The 23652-nt window shown below is 43.2% G+C and overlaps 1 protein-coding gene across 1 annotated transcript in view; it reads right to left on the minus strand.

The window, feature by feature from the left end:
• cfap36 (cilia and flagella associated protein 36) overlaps window positions 1-23652 on the minus strand; it is a 241130-nt gene that overhangs the window by 73948 nt on the left and 143530 nt on the right. The window contains exons 5-6 of the mRNA XM_038809714.1: window positions 8327-8414; window positions 3382-3553 (exon numbers count right to left, since the gene is read on the minus strand). Coding sequence (XP_038665642.1) covers window positions 3382-3553; window positions 8327-8414 — 260 coding nt within the window. The remainder of the gene's footprint in view (window positions 1-3381; window positions 3554-8326; window positions 8415-23652) is intronic.

A 23652-nucleotide genomic window follows, 5' to 3' on the forward strand; every position in this document is an offset into this window, starting at 1 on the left:
GGGCAGGGCATGGGCCTAGATAGGGTGCTCTTTCAGAGGGTCGGTGCAGACTCAATGGACCAAATGGCCTCCTTCTGCACTGTAGGGATTCTATGATTCTATGAATAGGCCATGATTCAAGCCATAAACTTTCCTGCCCCCAAGACCATGAGAGATACTACGGATTCCTGGGTATGCGAGGGCTCTGCCAAAAATTTGTCCTAATTTCAGTATTGTACTCAATCCATTGACAAACGTGACTTCAAGTGGTCACCGTGATGTCAAATGGCATGAGAAGTTTAAAGCTATTTTATTCATTAAGCCAGCTCTTGCAGACCAAAATTTCAGTAAGTGTTTCCAGGTGGCTGCCGTGCCAAGTGACAGGGTTAGGTGCAGTCCTGCTCCAAGGTAGTGCAACTGATATAGGAAGGCTAGTTAATTACTTTTCTAGAAAGCTTACTGAGCATCAGAAAAAGTATTCAAACCATCAAAAAAAAAGGAAATCTGGCTCTTCAGCAATTTGAGGTAGATATCTGGGGTTTGACAACAGCATGCCAATTCTGACATTTTAGCCAGAATCATATGCTACTTATGTTCTCTCTCTTTTTCAGATTTCCCACACAATTAGAATTTTAATTGTAAGAGCCAGTGGCGTTCATGGAAAACATGCGCAATCATGCAGCGGAAGATGCTCTTCAGTGGTGAAAACCACCGTCAGTTGACAATGCAGCATGGATAAGCTGACTATAAAAGAGCCTAGTAGTCAAATAAGGGAGCTTTGCATCATGGCCACAACTTACCCACTTACAATAAGACTTAAAGAGCACAAAGGTGGTATGTGTGTTTTTCAAATTCAAATTTCACTTGAAAATATTTCACATTACATCGGTTTCACTTTATTCACATGTGCATCATTATTTCTTGAGACTCGTTGAGTCAGAGAGCAAATGTACCGACCCATCTCATGATTGGCGTGTATTGATGGTTATGGAGCAGTTCGTGGAAGAAACAAACTTGTGTTTTTTTATTCACACTTCAGGCGGCGTGGTGGCACAGTGGTTAGCACTGCTGCCTCACAGCTCCAAGGGCCTGTGTTCAAGTCTGGCCTCGGATGACTGTCTGTATGGAGTTTGCACTTTCTCCAGTGTCTGCGTGGGTTTCCTCCGGTTTCCTCCCAAATCCAAAGAAGTGCAGGTTAGGTGGATTGGCCATGCTAAATTGCCCCTTAGTGTTGGTTAGGCTGGGTTACGGGGCATGGGCTTAAGTAGGGTGCTCTTTCCAAGGGCTAGTGCAGATTAGACAGGCTGAATGTTCCCTTCTGCACTGTAGGGATTCAATGCTTCATTGAATGTTCATGCTAGTGTCTAATGTTATACTCACCACTCTGTAAAAACATGGCTGACTTTGCAGGTTTAGCTGACACTCCCTTCCATGCATTGTAAAAGGACATTGTCCATGATTACTCTCAACAGGGATAACTGAAATGTTAGGAGTGAACTCAAAGTTCTAGAAGGAATCTGCTAGCCAACACCCTGAGAGGCAAGTACAACTGGACAGCACTGAAACTGCCCTTTAGGCTCCTGATTTTCTTCCCTTGATTGACTGCCAAAACCACCCACCTCCCCTATGTTTCTCCCTGTGTTTGCATGGGTTTCCTTCTGGTGCTCTGGTTTCCTCTCACAGTCCAAGATGTGCAGGTTAGATGGATTGGGCATGCTAAATTGCCCCTTAGTGTCCAAGAGGTTGGGGGGGGGGGGGTTTACAGGGATAGGGTGGGCCTGACTCTAGGGAGGGTTCTCTTTCAGAAGGTCGGTGCACTCAATGGGTCGAATAGCCTCCTTCTGCACTGTAGGGATTCTACAATTCTATGAGATGTAGACTGTGAAGCAAGGGGACAAACCGCATGCGTGAGCTGGAGGAGGGGGGAATAACTGTGAGGTGCATTAGATGATCAGCGGTTTGCCTTGCTGAAGGCTAATGGAAGCATCCCAAGAAATCTCATACCACACAAATAGCAGTAAAACTGGGTAGAGTCCAAGTAAATTCTTGGGAGTTGTGGTCTTCAGAGAAGTGAAGGAACCCTCAAGATCCTGGAAAGTATCTGGGAACATTTGGGTGGAAATAGAAATAGAACGGGGAGCAGCCTGTGGAGTTTTTCAGACTTAATAAAATGCTTACAAAATATAGTATTAAGTACTTTCTGTGTTTAAATCTTGTACAGTAAAGGCTTTTAAGACATGAAAGCTTGTAGGGTGATTCTTTCAGTGAATAACTGGAAGTTCAAATTTCCATTTAAAAGTTGAACGTCTCCCACTGTTTACCAATCCATGGTCACTATTCCAGTTTATGATTCCCTTAAAATAATGGCAAAGAAACAATCAAATTTCACTGTCAATTTTCCTGTGAGTTTCTCGTCTTTTAGTCGCCACCTTACTTGAAACTTCTATTTTCCATCATCCGTAAAAATTTAACTCCAGTACTGGAGAGACAACTTGTAGTCTCCTCCTTTAATACAAAAACAAAATCCATTTTGAACTCTCACAATCATTTGATGTCACACTAACCTAATGGGCTATTAGTTTCCATGACTCAGTGGTTAAGAATGCATTACAGATCAGGATTAGTCCAGGTTCAATCAATGGTCTCTGTAATGCTATTGCTCTCCGCATTGCACAGTTAAACCTGGAAATCCAGGAGCTGCCCTACTCCCCCACAGCCTGTTCTGTCTTCAGTCTTCACAGATGGAATCTCCATAGACATCACTTTAATCATATGAACCCAAGCATATATGCACTGCAAAGGCATGAAAATGTTGAGGCTTGTTGAACGAGGAATAACTCTACCCTTGATAGTGCAGTAGTGAAAATTACTGCTAAAAAAAAAAAAAAAAATCGCTGACCTGAAAAGTTAATGGCCAGATCGTTCCGGCCGTTCATGCCGGCAGGATCAATCCCACTGAGAGCGCGCCCCATCACGGGTTTTCCGGCAGCGAGAAGTGTATTCAACGGGAAATGGCATAACGCCGCGAAAGAAGCATTTGAGTAGAAAATCCCAGCCATTAAGGGTGGAACAAAAATTTTGTCTGTTCAAAGTGAGGATTATTCAATCTGATTGGCTGAGGACTCTCCATGCTGCTCCACTTGCTCACAGATGTTATATATCCCTTCCAGAGGATGCAGCATTGAATTACATGCCCCAAAATTAAATATTCACTGACAAGCCTGTCAATAACCATTCCAGAGTTGAACAATGAAGCCTTTCCTTCAATACTCAAAGCAAAATCCAGGCTTCTATCCATTCAAGGTTACAACAAAACGTTGGTGCCTTGAGATTTACATTTAGATTTAAGGAATAACATTTTACCACAGATATACAAGTACCATCTCAAACACATTTTATTACCCGTTGTAAATTTTCTTTTCCTAGTTCATGTTGTCTGGAAAGTCGTGCTTCCTCCTCCTGTGCATTCTCCACAATTGCTCTCTCCATGTCACTTTGTGCTGCTCCAGTTTTGGCTTCTGTCTCTGTCACATATCTTTTTGCCATCTCCCGTTCATACTCCTCCTTTGATTGTCTAGACAAGATATAGAAATGTAATGTCTAAAAACAAATACACGTTTCTTAGGTAGCAGTAGCTCTCATGCATCAAATTACATTTTGAACAAGGCACTGGAATCTTGAGGATGAAAGGGATGAAATTTCAAGAGGTTTTCATCCTCTGCCACATGACATCTCCTTCCTATATTCTTCAGATAATGCAACCATCTTCAGTTTTTGACAGAAGAGGTATGTAGTCAGAGTAAGTGACAACAACAGATCAAAATTCTGTTTTAAAACAACTTTTAATCAGTTTCATCTTTAGAGCAGAAGATTTTTTTTTTAAATAACCGTTCTCTAGAAGAGATGATATATTGAAATGATGCTCAACAGGCTGGATTCTGCTGCTGGGGTTGAGCAAAGCTGCATTTGACAGACAAAAATGGAAGTGGGGAGGGAGACCTTAAATTTAAATTTCCCAACCTATTCACCCGGTGCCCACTTTGGCCAGTGGGAACAATATGGCAGGTCATGACCTCTTCGCTCAGTTCATCCTCTTAAATGCCTGTCTCAATTTTGAATTTCCCAGGGTTTAAAATTTTCAGCAAGGTGCATGGGTTTCTGAAGCCTGTGTGAAGCATGTTAGGTCAGTCAGTTTGTAAACCTTGGGGGAAGCCCATGTTGGCGTTGGGAATCTTTTGTCAGATAAGCTTATATGGTGATACCAATTTCAGAATGCCATAATTAGGTGCTTTATGCTAAATTCAGTATATTTTAATGCAGTTATTGATCATAAAGCCCTGTCCTTAAAATGTAAGTGACCATTGAATTGACCAGCATTGTCTAAGTGTTCCAATGTAGTAGAGTACTTTCTCCATGTGGATAAATGACTTTTATGAATTCAACAATATTAAGAATCATATATTAATGTGCTATTTGAACCCTGTGTTTTAACTTTAACATTGATTTAAAGTTCAGGCAGCTGTTGAGCCTTTGAAAAAAACTGAACAAGTGGGAGTTGATGGTTTAGTATGTGGTTGATATAGGTGCCAGATTAATACAAAACATACACAAAATGTTCACATTACGATTACAGATACACATTTACACATTTCTTACTCCGTTAGTCTATACCCACAACTCGAATCATGTGAGACATGATATCAATTCCTTCTGTAACTCTCCAATTACAGTATCTTAAATTAAATCTTAAATTAATCCAGCAACACCCCTCTTTTAACAATGCATCACATTAATCAGAAAACATATGTACAATATACAAAGATGTTGGGGTTCAGAGTAATGTAAATTACAAGTACACAAAACTAAGGATCTCATAAACATGAAGGTCTACTTATTCAACAAATCTTGTGATCGTAAACCTCTCCTCAGAACTATCATCTTATTCACTGACAACTCAGAATTTTGTCAATCAGTTCTTCATCTATACACATGACATCGATGTCTGTGCCATCGAACCTTGTCCTTGACCTCGTCCATGACATAACATGTGTGTCAAATGTGGACGATAACTCTGAATTCATTTCAATTCTGTCTGACAATTATAACATTGGGCGTCTTAACCTCATATGATCAGGGCAAAGCTCACATCCTAATAACCTCTGCAGGATATCAGTTCCTGACAAATGATTAAGAAGTCTGACCTTCTAACCAACTCACATCTGGTCCTGCTTGCCTGTCATAAGGTACCTTTATTTTCCCTTGTTTGGATAGAAGTACATTGCTTAATGACTGTGCAGATATTGTTCCTACCTGTCTCCTAAACATCAATTCTGCTGAACGTCCAAAGGAATAGCTTAGGGGTGTAGCAATCTTGTCCTGCCTGGCTACACTTTAAAATTAATGTACGAGCCATGTATTCAAACAAACCATTAGACTTTGGATAATATGGCAACAATGATGGGCTCCCCACTCGGCTGACTTCGCCAAACAATCTGTCAGCATATTACGGCTCATTATCAAAGAAAATTTCATCTGGTATGTGTTACGACCAACTGGATAGAAGTGAATCTGCTCCCCTCAATTAAACCTCCTCAGTTGATCACAGCAAAGGTGTTTTATTCTCCAAGTGGATGGCTTTTTCAAATCCAAATGTAGTATTTACTATAGATACAGTGAGAGCCAGTCAACAAGGTTCTCTTGAATTGAAGAAAAATAATATTTATTATTCTCTAAACTCAAGAAAAAAAATACACAGTGGCACACACACAAAAGTCCAAATAAAAGTAAAAAAAATATATGGTTAGAAGTCATTTGCTTGTCTTTGAGGCATAGATTATTAAATAAGCCGATTGAGGTTTTCCAGATCCTTGAAGCAAGTAGATGTGTAAGCTGTTACAATTATTGCAACATCTTGGTTTGTTGGTAGGTCTTGGCACACTAATTTCTTGAACCAGGCGCTGTGCTTATTCCAGAGAGTGAAAAGAGAGGTTTATCTCTTTAATCCGTTTCTCTGTTGAAGTATTTTTATAATAATATAATAATATTTATTATTGTCACAAGTAGGCTTACACTAACACTGCAATGAAGTTACTGTGAAAATCTCCCAGTCGCCACACTCTGGCGCCTGTTCGAGTACACTGAGGGAGAATTCAGAATGTCCAATTCACCTAACAAGCACGTCTTTCGGGACTTGTGGGAGGAAACCGGAGCACCCAAACGAAACCCACGGAATCATGGGGAATATGTGCAGACTCCGCACAGAGTGACCCAAGCAGGAATCAAACCTGAGACCCATACGCTGTGAAGCAGCAGTGCTAACCACTGTGCTACCGTGCCACCCATTTTTCCAAACTCTCTCTGATGTTGGCTCAAGGGACATTCACTCTTGTTTATCTATTTGATTTTAGGACTGTAGAGGTAGGGCTGTACACAAGATTCTTAAAGTCCTGCTTGTTGTATATTCCAAGGAATATCATGTTTGCTGCATTCATTATTGTCGAAACATTGGCCAGGATTCCCCATTCCTCGACACTAAAATCAGGAATCCTGATCGAGTGGAAAATACCGTGGTAGGCCAAAAATAAGGATTCGCGCCAGGTGATAAACCAGGCACGAGTCTTCACACGGCCCCACCGGCCATAGCGGGTTGCCCAATGGCCCACCCGCCCAATGCGGTGGAACCATGGGCAGAGGTAGAGAGATTATTGATAAACAAAGAGGTGAAAGATTATCAGGAGTAGGCAAGAATGTGGAGCTGAGATTACAATCAGATCAGCCATGATCTCATTGAATGGTGGAACAGGTTTACGGGCCGAGTGGCCTATTCCTGTTCTCAATTCGTCTGTTAGTGGAAGGTTCCACATTCTCATTGGCACTCTATGGAAAGAGGATTCTCCTGAATTCTCTATTTGATGTGCCCATTTTATATTTATCATCCCTTTTGGTCTTTCCATAATTGGAGATATCCTCTATAAATTCACTCCCCAAACTCCTCCAGAATCTCAAAGACGTCAAGTAAGTCACCTTCACTGCACAAAATAACTCTTGCAGAGAAATGAGCCTCAACTTGTTCATTCACTATGTCGACAAAGGCAAATTGCAACAAAATAGTGGGCACAAGAGTTTAAATGGGGAATGGCTGGCAGAAGTGTTCCAAGAAATATGGGAACTGGAAGTCAAATTTTGTTAATATGAGGCACAACAAATGCAAAATATTGTACATATTAAATGTAGATAGATGTATCTGAAGCTGACAGTGAATTAATAACTGGTTGCTACCACTCAGTATTCAGCACAAAGCACAGAGCTGCAGATAAGATGCATGGTTTTCATTCAGTTGAAGTGATGGGACACTGTTCCTATCCAAACTCATTAATAAATATTCTTCAATTAGAAATAGTTAGCACAACAGCTTGCTTTGACTTACAATTGACAATTAAATTGGACTAGATTTACAGCGAGGTAAGAAGTGGGGTTTGTATCACAAGAATGTATCACTCTGTATTGATTAACTCATTAAATCACTCACTTAATGAACATAATATGGTTAAAATAAGGCTGGTGGGGGCAGCACGGTGGCGCAGTGGTTAGTACTGGGACTAGGCGCTGAGGACCTGGGTTCGAATCTCAGCTCTGGGTAACTGTCCGTGTGGAGTTTGCACATTCTCCCCGTGCCTGCGTGGGTTTCGCCCCCACAACCCAAAGATGTGCTGGTTCGGTGAATTGGACATGCTAAATTGCCCCTTAATTGGAAAAAAAATAATTGGGTACTCTAAATTTATCTTTAAAAATAAGGCTGGTGAGCAGCAGCAGCAACCTTATTTATCACACTATGTGCGTTGGAGAATGGTTTGGTCAATTGGTTGTTCCTTCACTGCTGGGTTTTATTCAGACCACTGTGTTAATATATTATCCTTTATCTTTAGCAATCTATATATTGGTTTAAGTTTATAGTTTGGTTTCACTAGAAGCTACATATATTCACACGCAAGGAACCATCCTCGACAGACAAAAGGAACAGTGTGTCTTTTTAAAAATTAAACAAAAGAGTGGGGGACAATCATTCCCCGATGCGTTCTCCTTGGCAATCACTCAACCAAATCAGTTGACTTGCCAACCAATCAGCATCTTTTCTCAAGCAGTATAAATTGTTGGTCCCTTTGAAATTTAGCATTTTTGTATCTGTCCTGATGAAAGATGAAAAGCTTCAACAGCATGCCTCTTTTTCTCTACAATACTGATGTCTGGTAACTGCATTATATCAATGCTTTACCTTAAATAAATTAGTAATTTTAATAAATGGTGAGCAGTATACTACGGGCAGACACAATTTAACACAATTACTCACTTTAACACCTCTCTCAATATCCTAAACTCCTGTTGCTCCAATTCACTGATCTTGTCCTCTCCGTCTGTCAAACATTCAGGTAGAACACCTGCCAAGGAAATAAATTACTTTTTACTGTGAATTTGTAAACAACTAACATTTCCTTATTCAGTTATTTTGCACTATCATTTCAAGTCTTGGATCAGATGTTTACTAAGTTAACAGTGTGAACGATGGAAACATTTCACATATATTGTATTCTTTGTATTTGGTGCAGTAAAGGTTAAAAGCCTGGGTTAGTGGTTGTATGACTGCTGCAGTAGTGTTTTTAAAAAACCTAGTTTGCAAGACAACTAGTTTTATGGGAGCCAGAGGTGTAATTAAGGCATCATTATAGGGTTGGGCTAATGGATTCTTGTTTGGATTAAGAGGGTCCCCGTGGAGTACTTCATTAGAGACTTTGGGCGGAATTTAACAGGTACATTTCCAAGTTCATTTGTGGCGGGTTTTGCAGGGTGTTTTCCTGCTGGCTATCCCGGCGAATTCCCCACTGCTGTCAAACAACAGATACTTTTTTGGGACCTAGAATTTTTTTCAGCACTGGGGAGCTGAACTCAGATCAGGCTGCCATTTTGAAAGGGTGCCCAGATCTCTAAGTGAGCTTGTGAGTCCTCCACATACCCTATTCATGGGCAATATCACCCCCACACACATGGGCATTACCACCTCCCCCTCCCCACCCCCCCCACCCAAAGACTCCCACTCATCACCACCCTAACCTCCCAGAGGCCCCTACCTAACTGTCCTGCAGCACCTCTCCAACCCTTCTTTCATGGGCATGGCCTCCCTCGGGCCAGGACGCTTGGGAGTGTCACCCTTGCATTGCCACCCTGGCAGTGCTCCTGCCAGCTGAGCAGTGCCACCCAGTCACTTTGGCAGTGCCAGGGTAACAGTGCCAAGGTGCCCGCATTCCAGGGGAAAGGCCAGGGGGCCACCCTGCACTATCCCTAGCCACCCAGGGGCCTACAATTGCCTTAGAGACCTCAGGGTGCCTTTCCACCTGGTCCACACTGGGGAGGGTGGTAGGTCCCAGGAGGCCAGTAGATCCTGGATAAGTCTGTCTATGTAGGTTTAAAACCTACGTAGGCGTACCCCGTTTAAACATGCCCCTTTTGTGCGGGATTCTGATGCCTCACGGGACTTGGATATATCCTGCGAGTCATAAAGGCTGCCAGGAGGGCAGCACGTCGTGCAGTGGTTTGCACTGGGACTACGGCGCTGAGGATCCCGGTCCAAATCCCAGCCCTGGGTCATTGCCCATGTGGAGTTTGCACATTCTCCCCGTGTCTGCATGGGGTTCACCCCCACAACCCAAAGATGTGAAGGGTAGATGAACTGGCCATGCTAAATTGCCCCTTAATTGGAAAAAAAATAATTGGGTACTCTAAATAGATATTTTTAAAAAAAGACTGCCGGGTAGCCTGCGAGAGGCCTCTGCCGGCATCTACCTGCCGCGTTGCGATCTCGCTCGAGCGCAATGTGGCTGGCAAATTGCGCCCATTTTGTTTCAGCTTGGTACGGTCTTGGAACTAATGGGAGGAGATAGAGTACCAGGTATTTTGCAGAAAAGCAGGCATTTCAGTTGGCTCCTGGAAGTCAAACTGTGAAGACAGTTTCTGAAGACTTCAGCTAGAGATCCTGCATTGCCCGAACAGGATTCAGGTCCATCTCTTAAAACAGTCTCAAAGAACATCTCTTAAGAAGTATGCCTGGGTGTGCTAACTGTATTTACAAGTGGACTGAGATCAGAGATGATTCTGTTGTTTGAGTGAAGTAAAGATAGTAGTTACGGGTCATTGTGTCACTGGTGATTAGCATTGTTTAAGGGGGTAATTGCAAGATATTTTAATACTGTGTTAGTAATAAAGTTTGCTTTAATATACCATATCCATATATTGCATGAAGTCACTCCTGAAGCGAGGTATCCTTTCCTCAGTCTTTCAAAATTTAAATAAAATACTGGGGTTTCAGTCCAGTATCTTAGCCACTGTTGGTGTCAGGTTCAGAATCATAATAACTGCAAAAACTATCTAATAAAAGTAGATTATCCATGAGCAAAAGTTAATTATTGTAGTGGTTTATCACGGTAAACATTTTAGCGCAAATGGAAACGGATTGTTTAGCTACTGTTATTTTGGAAGATAAGGTTCAATCCATGCAAAACTCATGTATGATTGTTGTATAACAGATTTATTTTTCATAATACCTGCTGATTCTGAATTTTGAGGAGTAACACATTCCTTCCTGTACGTTCTTGGAGATTGGAAGGACTGCTGGAGAAAGGGTTCAAACATCAGAGATCAGAGGATGGTTGCATGAGGGAGGACAGAGTTTAATGGCTGGGTTGGGAAGGAGATTGGAAAGCTAGCTGGGGAGCAGATCGGGTAAATGGCAAAAGTCCAGAAGGAAGGTGGGGACGTCAGATTGGGCAAATATCAGAGATTGACGGAGAAGATCAGAACGAACTCAGGGCGATCTGAAGTTTCAGATGGGGTATGCAGAGAGAGGGAGGGATTAGAAAGTTGTGGGTGAAGACCAGGTCTGTGAGAGATTGTGGCTATGGAAGTACATGGGAGATCAGTTGCAGGGATAGATCTCATCACAAGGGTGCGGCCATTGTGGGAATGACTTATAGATTATGTTTGGTGGGGAAGAGACAGTGCAGGAATCACTTCTGCTCTTTGTTGTTCATAATCACAGCTGGAAAGAAACAGGTTTGCTGGAACTGGCAGTCCTTGCTACTCCTTGTATGCTGGATTTCCTGAAGCGAGGGAACATGGCTGGCTAGAGTAGAATTTAAATCAGTGACTAAATGACCGACCTGCAACTTGGGAACGATTTGATTGCCTGTCCCTGCTATGTATGGATTGGGTTTGCATTCAAGATTTTCAACACCCGCTCAACTGACACATTCTGTCAGTTAAAATTATTCTTTAGGTCTCTGTTGACACCACTAACTTCCTAAAATTGATGTTAAACGGACAGGTCTATAATTACCTGTTTTTTCTCTGCCTCCTCTCATATAATGCAATGACATAAAACACAAGAAATAGAAGAAGTCGACCACTATGGCCTGTCGAGTCTGCTCTGCCCATTCAATACGATCATGGGTTTCAACTCAACTTTCCTGGCAATTCCCCATATCCTTTGATTCCGAGATACCAAAAGAAAAATGGTTCTATCCTAGCCTTAAATATATTCAATGATGGAGTATCTGGGATAGAGAATTCCAAAGATTTACAACACTTTCAATGAAGCAATTTCTCCTCATCTCAGTCCCAAATGGTCATCCCCTTTTCCTGAGACTGTATCCCATGTTTTAGATTAATTGACCAGCAGAAACAATCTCTCAGCGCCCACCCGGTCAAATCCCTGCAGAATCTTGTATTTTCAACAAGTTCTCCACTCGTTCTTCTAAATTTCAGAAAATATAGGCCCAATTTACTCAGCCTCTCAAAATGACTGCACCCTCATCACATTGACCAATTTAGTGAACCTTTACTGTACCATCTCCAATTCCAGTACAGAGTACCCGGAATCCGAAGACTGAAGCAGCTGTAATTCCTTCACCTGTTTCTTTTAACACCATGGGGAGAAAACCATCAGGTTCTGGAGACTTGTCTATCAAGATGGCACGGTGGCATATTGGTTAGCACTGCTACCTCACAGCTCCTGGGACCCCGGTTCAATTCCCGCCTCGGGTGACTGTCTGTGTGGAGTTTGCACTTTCTCACAGTTTTTGCGTGGGTTTCCTCCGGGTGCTCCGGTTTCCTCCCACAGTCCAAAGAAGTGCAGGTTAGGTGGATTGGCCATGCTAAATTGCCCCTTAGTGTCCAAAAGTTTAGGTAGGGTTACTGAGTTATGGGGATTGGGTGGAGGCATGGGCTTAAATAGGGTGCTCTTTCTAAGGGCTGGCAGACTCAATGGGCTGAATGGTCTCCTTCTGCACTGTAAATTCTATGATTCTAAGAAGTAATGATAAATTTGTATAAAGCTTTCGTTGGGTCACAATTTAGAATAGTGTGTAGATATGGGCAAGCATTATAACAAGTACACTAGATCCATAGAAAGCACATAGGGTAGACATAACGTGATGTCAAAGTTGGGAAACTTTAGCAATAGAGAGATGTACAAAATTATGAGGGGCATAGCCAGAGTGGATGGTCAGAGACCTTTTCCCAGGGTGGAGGGATCAATTACTAAGGGGCATAGGTTGAAGGTGCGAGGGGCAAGGTTTAGAGGAGATGTACGAGACAAGTTTTTTTTCTTTACACAGAAGATAGTGGGTGCCTGGAAATCGCTACTGGAGGAGTTGGTGGAAGCAGGGATGATAGTGCTGTTTAAGGGGCATCTTGACAAATACATGAATAGGATGGGAATAGAGGGATACGGACCCCGGAAGTGTAGAAGATTTTAGTTTAGATGGGAAGCATGGTCAGCACAGGCTTGGAAGGCCAAAGGGCCTGTTCCTGTGCTGTACTGTTCTTTGTTCTATTTCAAAATATTGGAACTATTCACATGAGGACAAAGAAAGCAAAACAAAATCTCAGAGGGTTTAAAATTATGTAGAGCTCGAGTAGGGTGTCTCACTGGTTGGGGAGTCACTGACAAGAGGTAATTGAATAAGATTGACATTAAAGGACTTAAATGGTTTACCACAAGGATGTTATTGTGGCAGAGATATTGCATCTTTTATAAATATTCAAAATAAATATTTGAAACACAAGAAGATGTACAGTTACAGGTGGATAGCAAGAAGTGCATCAGCTTTGGATTACGCCAGCTATGACACAAAGTACTGAATGGCTTTCTATTCTGCACCATAAAATTCTCCTATTCAGCTATTATGAAGAGACTGAAAAGTTTAAGCGTTTCTTTGATATTCCTTCTTGAAGTTTATCGGTTTCATTTAGAAAGATTTAAAATACCCTTTTAGATATGTTTTGTTTTGTTTCCATATGAGGCTAGTGTTCATGCTAATTTTTCCACCTTAGAATTGAGATATTTCACAAGTGCAGCTCACAGGCACTTTTGCAGAAACTGTTTGTCTCTGATTTTGTTTTCTTATATTTTTGAAAAGTAATTTATTATATTGTTCATCTGTAATTCCATGATACCCATTGTGTACACCAGTAATTTTCTATATCATGTAAAGTTCATAATATTTTACATCATCAGATTTTCAGCCTGAAAGATTAACTGTTTTTGTTTTAACAGCTGCTGCCCGAGTAGTTACAGTATTGGTTTAGCACAGTGGGCTAAATAGCTTGCTTGCAATGCAGAACAATGCCAGCAGCACGGGTTCAATTCCTGTACCGGCCTCCTCGAACAGGCACCGGAATGTGGTGATTGGGGGCCTTTCACAGTAACTTCACTGAAGACTACTTGTGACAATAAGCGATTATTATTACTATTTGCTCGTCTTAGGATACCTATGAATGATACCTTAAATAGAGTTCTGAGGTTCCCCCAAGTGAATATTTGCAAAAATGGGAGCAGAAGGAATTGGAGGCAAATTGTGCTGTTAATTGTTTGGGAGGTAGAAGGCAAAGAATAAGCTGACCAGTCCCAATTTTTCATCATTTAAATGAGTGGTACAGATAAAGGAATAAGCATTGTATTTCCAAGTTTGCAAATTACACTACATTAGGAAGCACATTAAGTTGGGTAGATGGGAATTAACAAGTTACAAAGTAACAGTAACAAACAACTTGCATCTGATATAGCTCCTTACATGTAGTCAAATGTGCCAAGACTCATCAAAGGAACGTTATCAAACAAAATATGACCCCAAACCACAAAAGGAGATATTAAGGCATATGACCAATGATTTGGTTAAAGAGGTAGGTTTTAAGCAGCGTCTTAAAAGAGCAAAGAGACAGAGGGCGCCATTCAACAGAAACATTTGTAAGGGTAATTTTGGGTGTGTTTGGCAGGGTCTTCCTCGAAGACCACGTTGGCGAGCTTGCGGTCCGTATTCAAAAGTACTTAGTGCCAGAAATGAGCCCCCAATGAGTTTCTCGACATTACTGGCTGTCTCACCATCTGATTTACCAGACTTCTGACTCTGTGTCTTGCCACTAACAAAAGGGAGCTGCTTTTAAACACACCCTCACCAGTCACTCCCAGTCAACACACAAGCATGGCAGCGCACCAGGCTTCTTGACGGGTCAAATCAAAACGGGACATCCTGTTCCCCCAAGGGCGTCGGAGGCCCAGCAGCAGGATCAGCAACGTTGCTTGGGAATCGGTGGCAGTGGCTGTCAGTGCAGGCAGCATAACCAGGAGGGCTGTCGTACAATGTCGGAAAACCAACGGCTTCCACCGAACTGCAAGGGTAAGTTACCACTTCTCTCCTGGCATCAGTTCCGTCTGCCACCCCTCAAATTCCCCAACTCCCATCCCCCCAAATCACTGGCTGACATCTCACCCTCTCCTCACGATATTCATGCTTATTTATCTGCACCCTTGACACCCACCAGCACAACTTCTTCATGTCCAGGTTCAGTGGCTTCACATGCCACCTGCTATAGAACCCCCCCTGACCCATTAAGTGTGCAGCTCACAATGCCCACTCTTTGTCCCCGCAGGAGATGATAGCCCAAAATAAACAGGAAAGGGCCAAGATGGGGGAAACAGAAACTCAGAGATCCAAGTCCTAATCTCCTATGAGGAACGGGCCGTGGAGATCGCTGGGTTGGCCGAGGAGAGAGCAGTCATCAACAGCGAAGGTGGCCTGCGCCAGACGTGAGGATCCACTACCTCGGAGTAGAGCTCAGATTGGACCACCGGCGAGGTGTTACAGCTATCATCACTACATTCCACCAACGCAGAGACATGCACCTCGGTGGGTGACATTCAGATGTCGAGCCTCTGGACAAGATTCTCCCACAGCTGATGCAGATGACAGGACACGTGAGATTCAGGAGGAGGATGTCAGGTACATTCCAGCAACTGCATAGCCGATTGCAGGAGTCCCAAAGGCTTTGGTCGCAGGAGATGTTGCCGACCATCCGTGGCACCGAGACCAACACTGCTTGGGTGGCAACCACAGTGGAAACCTGGAGCACGACTTCCGTATCTTGAGGGGTGGTGTCCAAGGCTTGGCTCAATCTATGACGACATTATGTCACAGTCGCTGAGGAACGTGTCCCAGACACAGATGGACATTGCCGAGGCACTCCAGAGCAGTCAGAGAAGACCATTGCTGACCATGGTGCAGACAATGGGAAGCTGCCCGGACTGCAAAGCCAGATGACTCAGAGGCTTCTGCCGCTCGCTTCAGCTGCCCCTTCATCCCATGGTGATCCCCAGGGCCCAATGGGCACCATCAGGAAGGAGGAAGAGGTGGAGGCCACCCCAAGGCCTTCCACCAAGGAGATGACAGCAGTCTCCAGTTCTCCCGAATCCACCCCTCCTGACACCAGCACATCTCGAGGCCAGCAGGCAGAACATGGTGGCACAGCGATGCCAGAGATACCAGTAGGTCAGCAAGGGCAATCCCACTCCAGGCCTCCCAGAGGACATCTGCCAAGGGTATCAAAGGCCAAGAGGGGTGAAATCAGCAGGCTGCCTGGCCTCATTACATCAGTTCTCCTTCTCGGTCCTCCGCACCGGCTTCATCAGCCAGGACCTCAGTGGGTACCACTTTTGCCTCCAAGAGCCAACCTATCATCTGGGGTGGTCCTCGAAGATGGCGGGGATCTCCAAGTGCCCAAGGATGTAGCTGTCATGCAAGTCCCCTGGGTAGCACACAATCTGAACATTCAGAGTGGAATCCCCTTCTGTTAATAAAGGGCACTTCCAGATACCCAGTGCGCGCAAGATGACATGCGTGTCATCTATTGCCCCATGGACCTGAAGCATCCCGGCAATGGCGGAGAATCCTGCAGCCCAGGCATCTTGGTGAGCTTGGTCCACCTCAAAGGTGATGTAGTTAGATGCCCGGGTATACATCGGATGCACCTGTGGGCTGTGACTTGAGAAATCCTGCACAGGTTCCGGCTTGAGCCCTAGAATTAGCTGGTTGCATAAAAGATCAGGGCTGTGGTGACCTTCACTGCCAACGGGAGTGGGTGTCCTCCTCCTCCTCCATGGGGTGCCAAGTCCACGAAGCCATGGCACATGTGCCGCACTGACTCTCTGTTGCAACAGATTCCTGCGGCACAGGTCGTCCATCATCTCATCAAAAGACCAACGACGCCTGTACACCGTGGGATATCGCTGGCTTCCTCCTCTGGTTCCTCCTCGATCTGATGGACGGCCCCCTTCACATGGGGTGCCGCCTCCGGTCTGCGCAGTGACTGCTGACACCTTCTCCGGCATCTGCCTGCCTCGGCTGTCACCAGCAACGTGAGGGCAGCCTCTGCGGGATTCACACCAGCAAACAAACATTCTTTAATCTGGAAGGGATTGGAGAAGGAGACCAACAATTTGTTAGGGCTTCCAACTCAGGACCCTCAAATCCCACAAGCACCTGCCCCACCCCCTACCATGACTGACCCGCCTTCTGTCAGAGTGCCATCCATTGAGCCAATTGTGCTGGAAAACCTTACAAGCTGGGGCTTGTTTAGCACATTTGGCTCATGAGCTGGCTTGTAATTCAGAAGAACGCCAGCAGCGCGGGTTCAATTCCCGTACCAGCCTCCCTGAACAGGCGCCGGAATGTGGCGACTAAGGGCTTTTCACAGTAACTTCATTGAAGCCTACTTGTGGCAATAAGTTATTATTATTACTACAAGCACCTCACGGCCACATCAGGGGGACGTAGACCCCAGACCTCTGCCGGGAACATTAGGGAGGCCGTGTTCCGGTGCCCTCTCCTGATCCACACACTTACCCTTTGATCGGGAGAAGATCCACAGTCGTGAAGCCCTGCTCTTGGTGTTTGATTGTTGACAGCTGTCTCTATGGTGCTGACGCTCCTAGAGTTCAGGTACAGTGTTATGGCTTCAAAGTTTCCTTGAGATGCTATCCACTAATCATCCTCTGAGGCACGGCATGTGTACCCTGGGAATAGGCACTTGAGAGTGCAGAACATTTTATTTATTAAACGGTCAACAGTAACAAAGATTTAAAAATCAACTACGTAATATTCCACATGTCACACTAATGATTAAACAACAAGGAAATGTCACCGTTCCACACTGGTACCAATACAAAGCTATATCAGCTCATTTTCACAAAGAAAAACCAGGTATCACCCTTCATTGGTTCCTCAACAGAAACGAAGGAGAAGCCCGAGAATGTGTTATCATGTCCAGAACTTTGTTGTAGAAATGATCTTTCCATCAATATGTGACTTGTTCCATGTATTCATGCCATTCTTCATCCAGGAGCCATAGCTGTGCAGCCCTCCCAAAAGGCCCAATCTCACCAGAACCAAATCCAGGCATCCACATATTCCACTGTCGCTCAAGGTGCTGTTGAACATTCTGGACTTCCAATGTGTTTAACCCACGGTGAAGTGGCAGTTACATGCAGCACTCAACACTCCAATAACAAAAGCATCAGCAATCTGCGAAAGCATTTCTTCATTAGTGTCATCAAGTAGCCCATTTGTATCAATGGCATGCACCAGGTCCCGCAGCATCTTCTTGCTTCAAACCAGATTGCCTTCAGGACTCATGCGTCCTCCTGACAAGTGTTCCAGGACCCAGTTATTTAGACAAAAATGGCTTTCTTTCCGGCTACAGAAAAAAGGAAGGAAACAGCAACAGCAGCCTACAGGCATTTACAGCCACCAGCAGGAGCAAGCACCAAATACAACCTGTAGCTGTGAAATGCTCTCACAACTAACAAAGCAAATTCCTTATTAGCAATAGCCTTCAGCTGTGAAGCTAGAGGCTGGTCACAGTCAAAGGGAGTGAATTTGATTTTCAGCATTGAAGGCACAGCAAGGCTCTGTATGTCGGACAATGGAACTGGTTACTCACCTCCTCACTTACCCTCAGAAGCCATCGTGCCAGCTTCGGGGGGGGGGGGGGGGGGGAGGAATTTTGGGTGAGTGGGAGTGCATTACAATAGTCATGTCTAGAGGTAACAAAGGCACTGTTTCAGCAGTAGATGAGCTGAGGTAGGGGTGATGTTACTGAGTTAGGAGTCTTAGTGAAAGCGCAGCTATGTTGTTACATAATTAGACACGGATAGATTGAATGAGTGCATAAAATTGTGGGAGATGGAATGTGAAGTAACCTACTTTGGATTTAAGAAAGACAAATCAAAAGTTTCTTAATAGCGAGCGATTAGAAACTGGAGGAGCCAAGGGATTTAGGTGTTAAGGTACACAATCACTAAAAGCTAGTGCACAAATTCAGAAAGATATGCATAAAAGCAAATTTAAAGTTGGCACATTTCAAGGAGTTTGAAATACAAAGGGAAGAAAGTCATGCTTCAGTTGTACAGAGCCTTGGTCATACCCATTCTGAAATAGAGTTCAAATTTGGACGTCATTTCCAATGAATATATTGGTTTTGGAGGGTACAGTGCAGAATCACCAGAAATGATACCAAATACTTAAGATTAGAATATTATAGATAGTTTACATAAAATACATTGACCCCCATCCCCCTGGGCTGTACTTCTCTGTGCGTCCCCAGTGGGGTCCATTCAGGAGGTCCCCACCAACGTAATAACACATCATTAGGGATGGGAATTCCTTACGTGGGAGGGAGAATAATGCAGCAGGGAAGCCCGTTCATGATATTTAAATGTATGGTAATGGATGTCCCAACCTTTCTCATGGCCAGAACCCTATTATGTCATTGACAGGGGTTGGGGACAATGTCAATGGGAAATCCCACCATTATAAAAGCCGTTTGGGGATTCCCATTGGATTCTCTGCCCCACCGGCTTTCCTGCCCACTGAAAACTGGAACGGATAATCACCCACATTGTCCTCCCTTGAATTTTAAAGGTTATGTGGGGGATCTAATTGAGACATTTACAATGATATACAGATTTTATAGAATAGAACATAGAAAATACAGCACAGAACAGGCCCTTCGGCCCACGATGTTGTGCCAAACTTTTGTCCTAGATTAAGAACAAATTAACCTACACCCCATCATTGTACCGTAATCCATGTACCTGTCCAATAGCCGCTTGAAGGTCCCGAATGTTTCCGACTCAACTACTTCCACAGGCAGTGCATTCCATGCCCCCACTACTCTCTGGGTAAAGAACCTACCTCTGACATCCCCCCTATGTCTTCCACCATTCACCTTAAATTTATGTCCCCTTGTAATGGTTTGTTCCACCCGGGGAAAAAGTCTTTGACTGTCTACTCTATCTATTCCCCTGATCATCTTATAAACCTCAATCAAGTCACTCCTCATCCCTCAAATAGAGAAACTATTTCCTCTGCTGGGAAATCCAAAGCTAGGATCACAATCTTAAAATTAGATGCAACCTATTCAGGTGAAAGCAGAGCACTTTTTTAATACAAAGTATAGCAGATGGGTGCCTTTCAGTCCACCAAAAGGCTGTAGATATGAGTCAAAGTTGAAAGGTTTCAATTAGATAAGGTTATCAAGAAAAACAGTTTTGTGGCATGTGAACAAAATTGAGGGACAAGTCAGCCACCTCATGCCGCCAAGGAATCCATGGCAGGGTTGTGCCATCAGCGAGACCAGAAGAGTTTGCCCAATGTCTTGACCACATTTCATACAATGTTGGACGTTTTCCAGAAAAATCCTGCAAACGTCCGACCAAGTAATGCTTACAGTCAAACTTCATTTTTGAGGCAATCATCATCAGTGACTCAGTAATTTAAAAATTCTATGCGAATAATACTAGGTTATAACTAAATTTAACATTTGCTTTCACTTATTACCATTTCTCTCTCGAATCATCCGAAGAGCTTGTAATTGCAGTTCAACATTTTTCTGTAACATCAGTGACTTAAAGACTTGAAAATCTTCTGCAGCTAGTACTGGTTGGAAGACGGGCTATTAAAAAAGAAAGCTTATTTTGAAAATATAAGACAAACAAAACAACTTATATTTGTATAGCAGCTTTAACATGATAAAATATTCCAAGATGCTTCACGGGAGCATTAGAAAACAAAATATGACATTGAGCCACATAACCAAAAGCTTGATGAAAGAGGCCGGATTTAATTAGTGTCTTAAATAAAGGAAGAGAGTGAGCTAGATAAGTTGTTAAAGGACAGTGATGTTAGGAATGGGTTAAGAGACATTCCAATTACATGTCAAATTGATGCTAAGTATCCAATAATTGACACTGATATGTAAAGAGATTGAAGGTGGCACTTGTGGTGATAGAGTTTTGTATAGTGTTCAAGGGAAATAAAAGTGTTTGGGAAAGGGGCAGAACTTTTGACTCTTTACTCACAGCCGCCAGAAGTTAACAAGTAAAACACTTTATTAAACTATTTAATAGCATATTACATCAGACACCAGTCCACCAATGTCTCAAATAATACGTAACATTGTAAAACTTAGACACCGTGTACATTTTTTCTTCAAATCAGTTATTTCTCAAAACATGAAAATTGAAAAACAAATCAATTCAAAAGAGTAATTCATTTTCAGGTAAAATTAATTAGAACCTGGCTGACTTGTCCCTCAACTTTCGTCACATGCCACAAAACTGTTTTTCTTGATAACCTTCACCCGAGGAAGGAGCTGTGAGTCGAAAAAACCTGTTGGACTTTAACTTGGTGTTGTAAGACGTTTTACTTAAATTAATAGTGCATCCATGTCATGCTTGTAAATATAATTTTCTTACTGTATACACTTGTGTAAATGTAATGTTGAGGCCAAAAGTCACGAAGTCAACCTTTACACGGGTAATGCTTGAGGGGACGAAATACATGTTTAATCTAGTCCCATAAATATTTGGCAGCAACAGGACAAAGTAAAAACCAAACTTAAGAATTTATATTAATTATCATTCATAATCTGTCAATATGAGTAAATAAAAAAACTGAAACATAGAAATGTTTGATCATAGAATCCTTACAGCGCAGAAGGCCATTCGGCCCATCGGGTCTGCACCAACCCTCTGAAAAAGCAATCCACCCAAGCACACTCCCCCGCCCTCTAATAACCCCTCAACCCAACCTCCATCCACATCTTTGGACACTAAGGGGCAATTTAACATGGCCAATCCACCTAACCTGTTGGAGGCTCACCCCATGCCATCTCGTGCCCCAATCTAACCAAAAAAAAATTAAGACAAACATCTGCCCACCACAGACACCAAGGACTCCCTCCATGCATGCACACAGTGACCACTCCCCACCCCACACAGACCTTCCCAAAGGAAGCCAAGCCATATAGCACCACTCGTGGAACTGCTCTCTGGTACTGCCCAACACCCACCAATGGAACTTCCCCCTAGTACTGCCCAGGAATGCCCCTCTCCTTGCTGGGGGCTGTACTCACCGGCGGGTTCCCTTTGTCAGATTCAAGTTGGTCCAGACCCAGTGTACACCTCACCGTGGGGGGGGGGGGGAGACATGATACAGCAAAGAAAGCCAGCTCATGATATATTAGATGTATTGAATCCTGCCAATCGAGGACCCCTGGTAGCGTGATCATATCCTGTTTGTTTAAATGAACAAAATGAGCGAAGTAGGCCATTCAGCTCCTCTAGCCTGCTCCGCCATTCAATGTTCATGTTTTGAGTTTCACATTCCCATCTACTCTTAATAACATTTGATTATTAAGGCAAGGGGATCAATCTACCTCTGCCGTATAAATATTCAACCCCTCCACCACCTTCGAGGCACAAAGTCCCAAAGTCGCACAAACCTCTTGAATGAAAACAATTCACCTCATCTCTGTCCTATAAGGGTGACCCATAATTTTACAACAGTACCCTCTAGTTCTGCACTTACCCACAAAAGGAAACATCCTTTCCATATCCACCTTGTGAGACCTTTCAGAATCTTATATATTTCAATCAAGTCACCCTTCACTCTTCTAAACTCAAGTGGATACAAGCCCAGCCTGTCCAACCTTTCCTCATAAGACAACCTGTCCATTTCAAGTATCAATTGCCAGGAAACAGAGGTAGTTTAAATAATCTAAATTAATATGTGAGTATTTGAAGGAGGGTATTGCTTTTAAGTAAGTTTAATTTAGTGTTTCTAACACTTACAACTTTAGTTAGCTTCATGTTAAACAAAGGTGCCTGTAGGTTTTCGTTTAATTTTAAACTGCGCAAACACTGTAATTAAAGGTTTACAATGCAAAACCAACTATAGAGTTGCAAGGCGCAGTTGGCTAGTGAGAAGCCAAAAATTTGAAGTAATCCTAAGATTGGTGACACCTTAATACAGCCTGTGAAGCAGTGGTATGGCTGGGTACCTGAGAGATTGCATGAATTTGAGGAATACTGAAAAATGTGACTGAAATTCTGGAAGTGGATTCTTGGTGAAGGCATCGGAAAGAAAGAATTGTTTGGGAGAAGATTGAAGACTTGATTTTTTTAAGAATGTAGTTTGGAAACACTCGGGTGAAAGTCAGATCCCAGTGATCTCACAATGTGATAAGCACCTGTGGGAGGGGATCCACAGTAGTTGTGTTGGGTGGCATCTGCCACTTAGTTTCAGAGTGTAGTATATCTGACTGACCAGTTCTTTTTTTTATAAATGTTTTAAATTGGGTTTTTGAACAAAGTATATTTACAGTTATTATGGAATTTACAGTACAGAAGGAGGTCATTCGGCCCATCGAGTCTGCACCGGCTCCGGCTCCTGGAAAGAGCACCCTACCCAAGGTTAACACCTCCACCCTATCCCCATAACCCAGTAACCCCACCCAACACTGAGGGCAATTTATCATGGCCAATCCACCTAACCTGCACATCTTTGGACTGTGGGAGGAAACCGGAGCACCCAGAGGAAACCCACGCACACAAGATATATATATAATATATATATATAAAAAAGAGAGAGAGAGAGAGAGAGAGAAGGGCACACACAAACATACCAAAAAATAAATAAATAAAAAAGAAATAGAAAATAAATAAAATAACTGGTAAGGTATTATGCACTACCTCAACAGCAGCAACACTGTATAATTGGCAATATTATTTATAACACATAAGTAGGCATCTGTTTGTGTGGGGGGGAAAACGGACTGGGGAGGTAGATATACATTTGGGTGCCGGAGAAACAATTACAGAGGGCAATACGCGAATGGGTCTGGTGTTGGCGTTGTCACTTGCTTCTCCCGGACGGATTTCACTGCCGTTGTCGTTTCGCGTTCATCTCCGCTTCAGCCGTTCGTCCTGTCTTTCGCCTGGATTTTCCTTGC

The sequence above is a fragment of the Scyliorhinus canicula genome, chromosome 1 (assembly GCF_902713615.1).
Source record: "Scyliorhinus canicula chromosome 1, sScyCan1.1, whole genome shotgun sequence".
Classification (NCBI taxonomy): domain Eukaryota; kingdom Metazoa; phylum Chordata; class Chondrichthyes; order Carcharhiniformes; family Scyliorhinidae; genus Scyliorhinus; species Scyliorhinus canicula.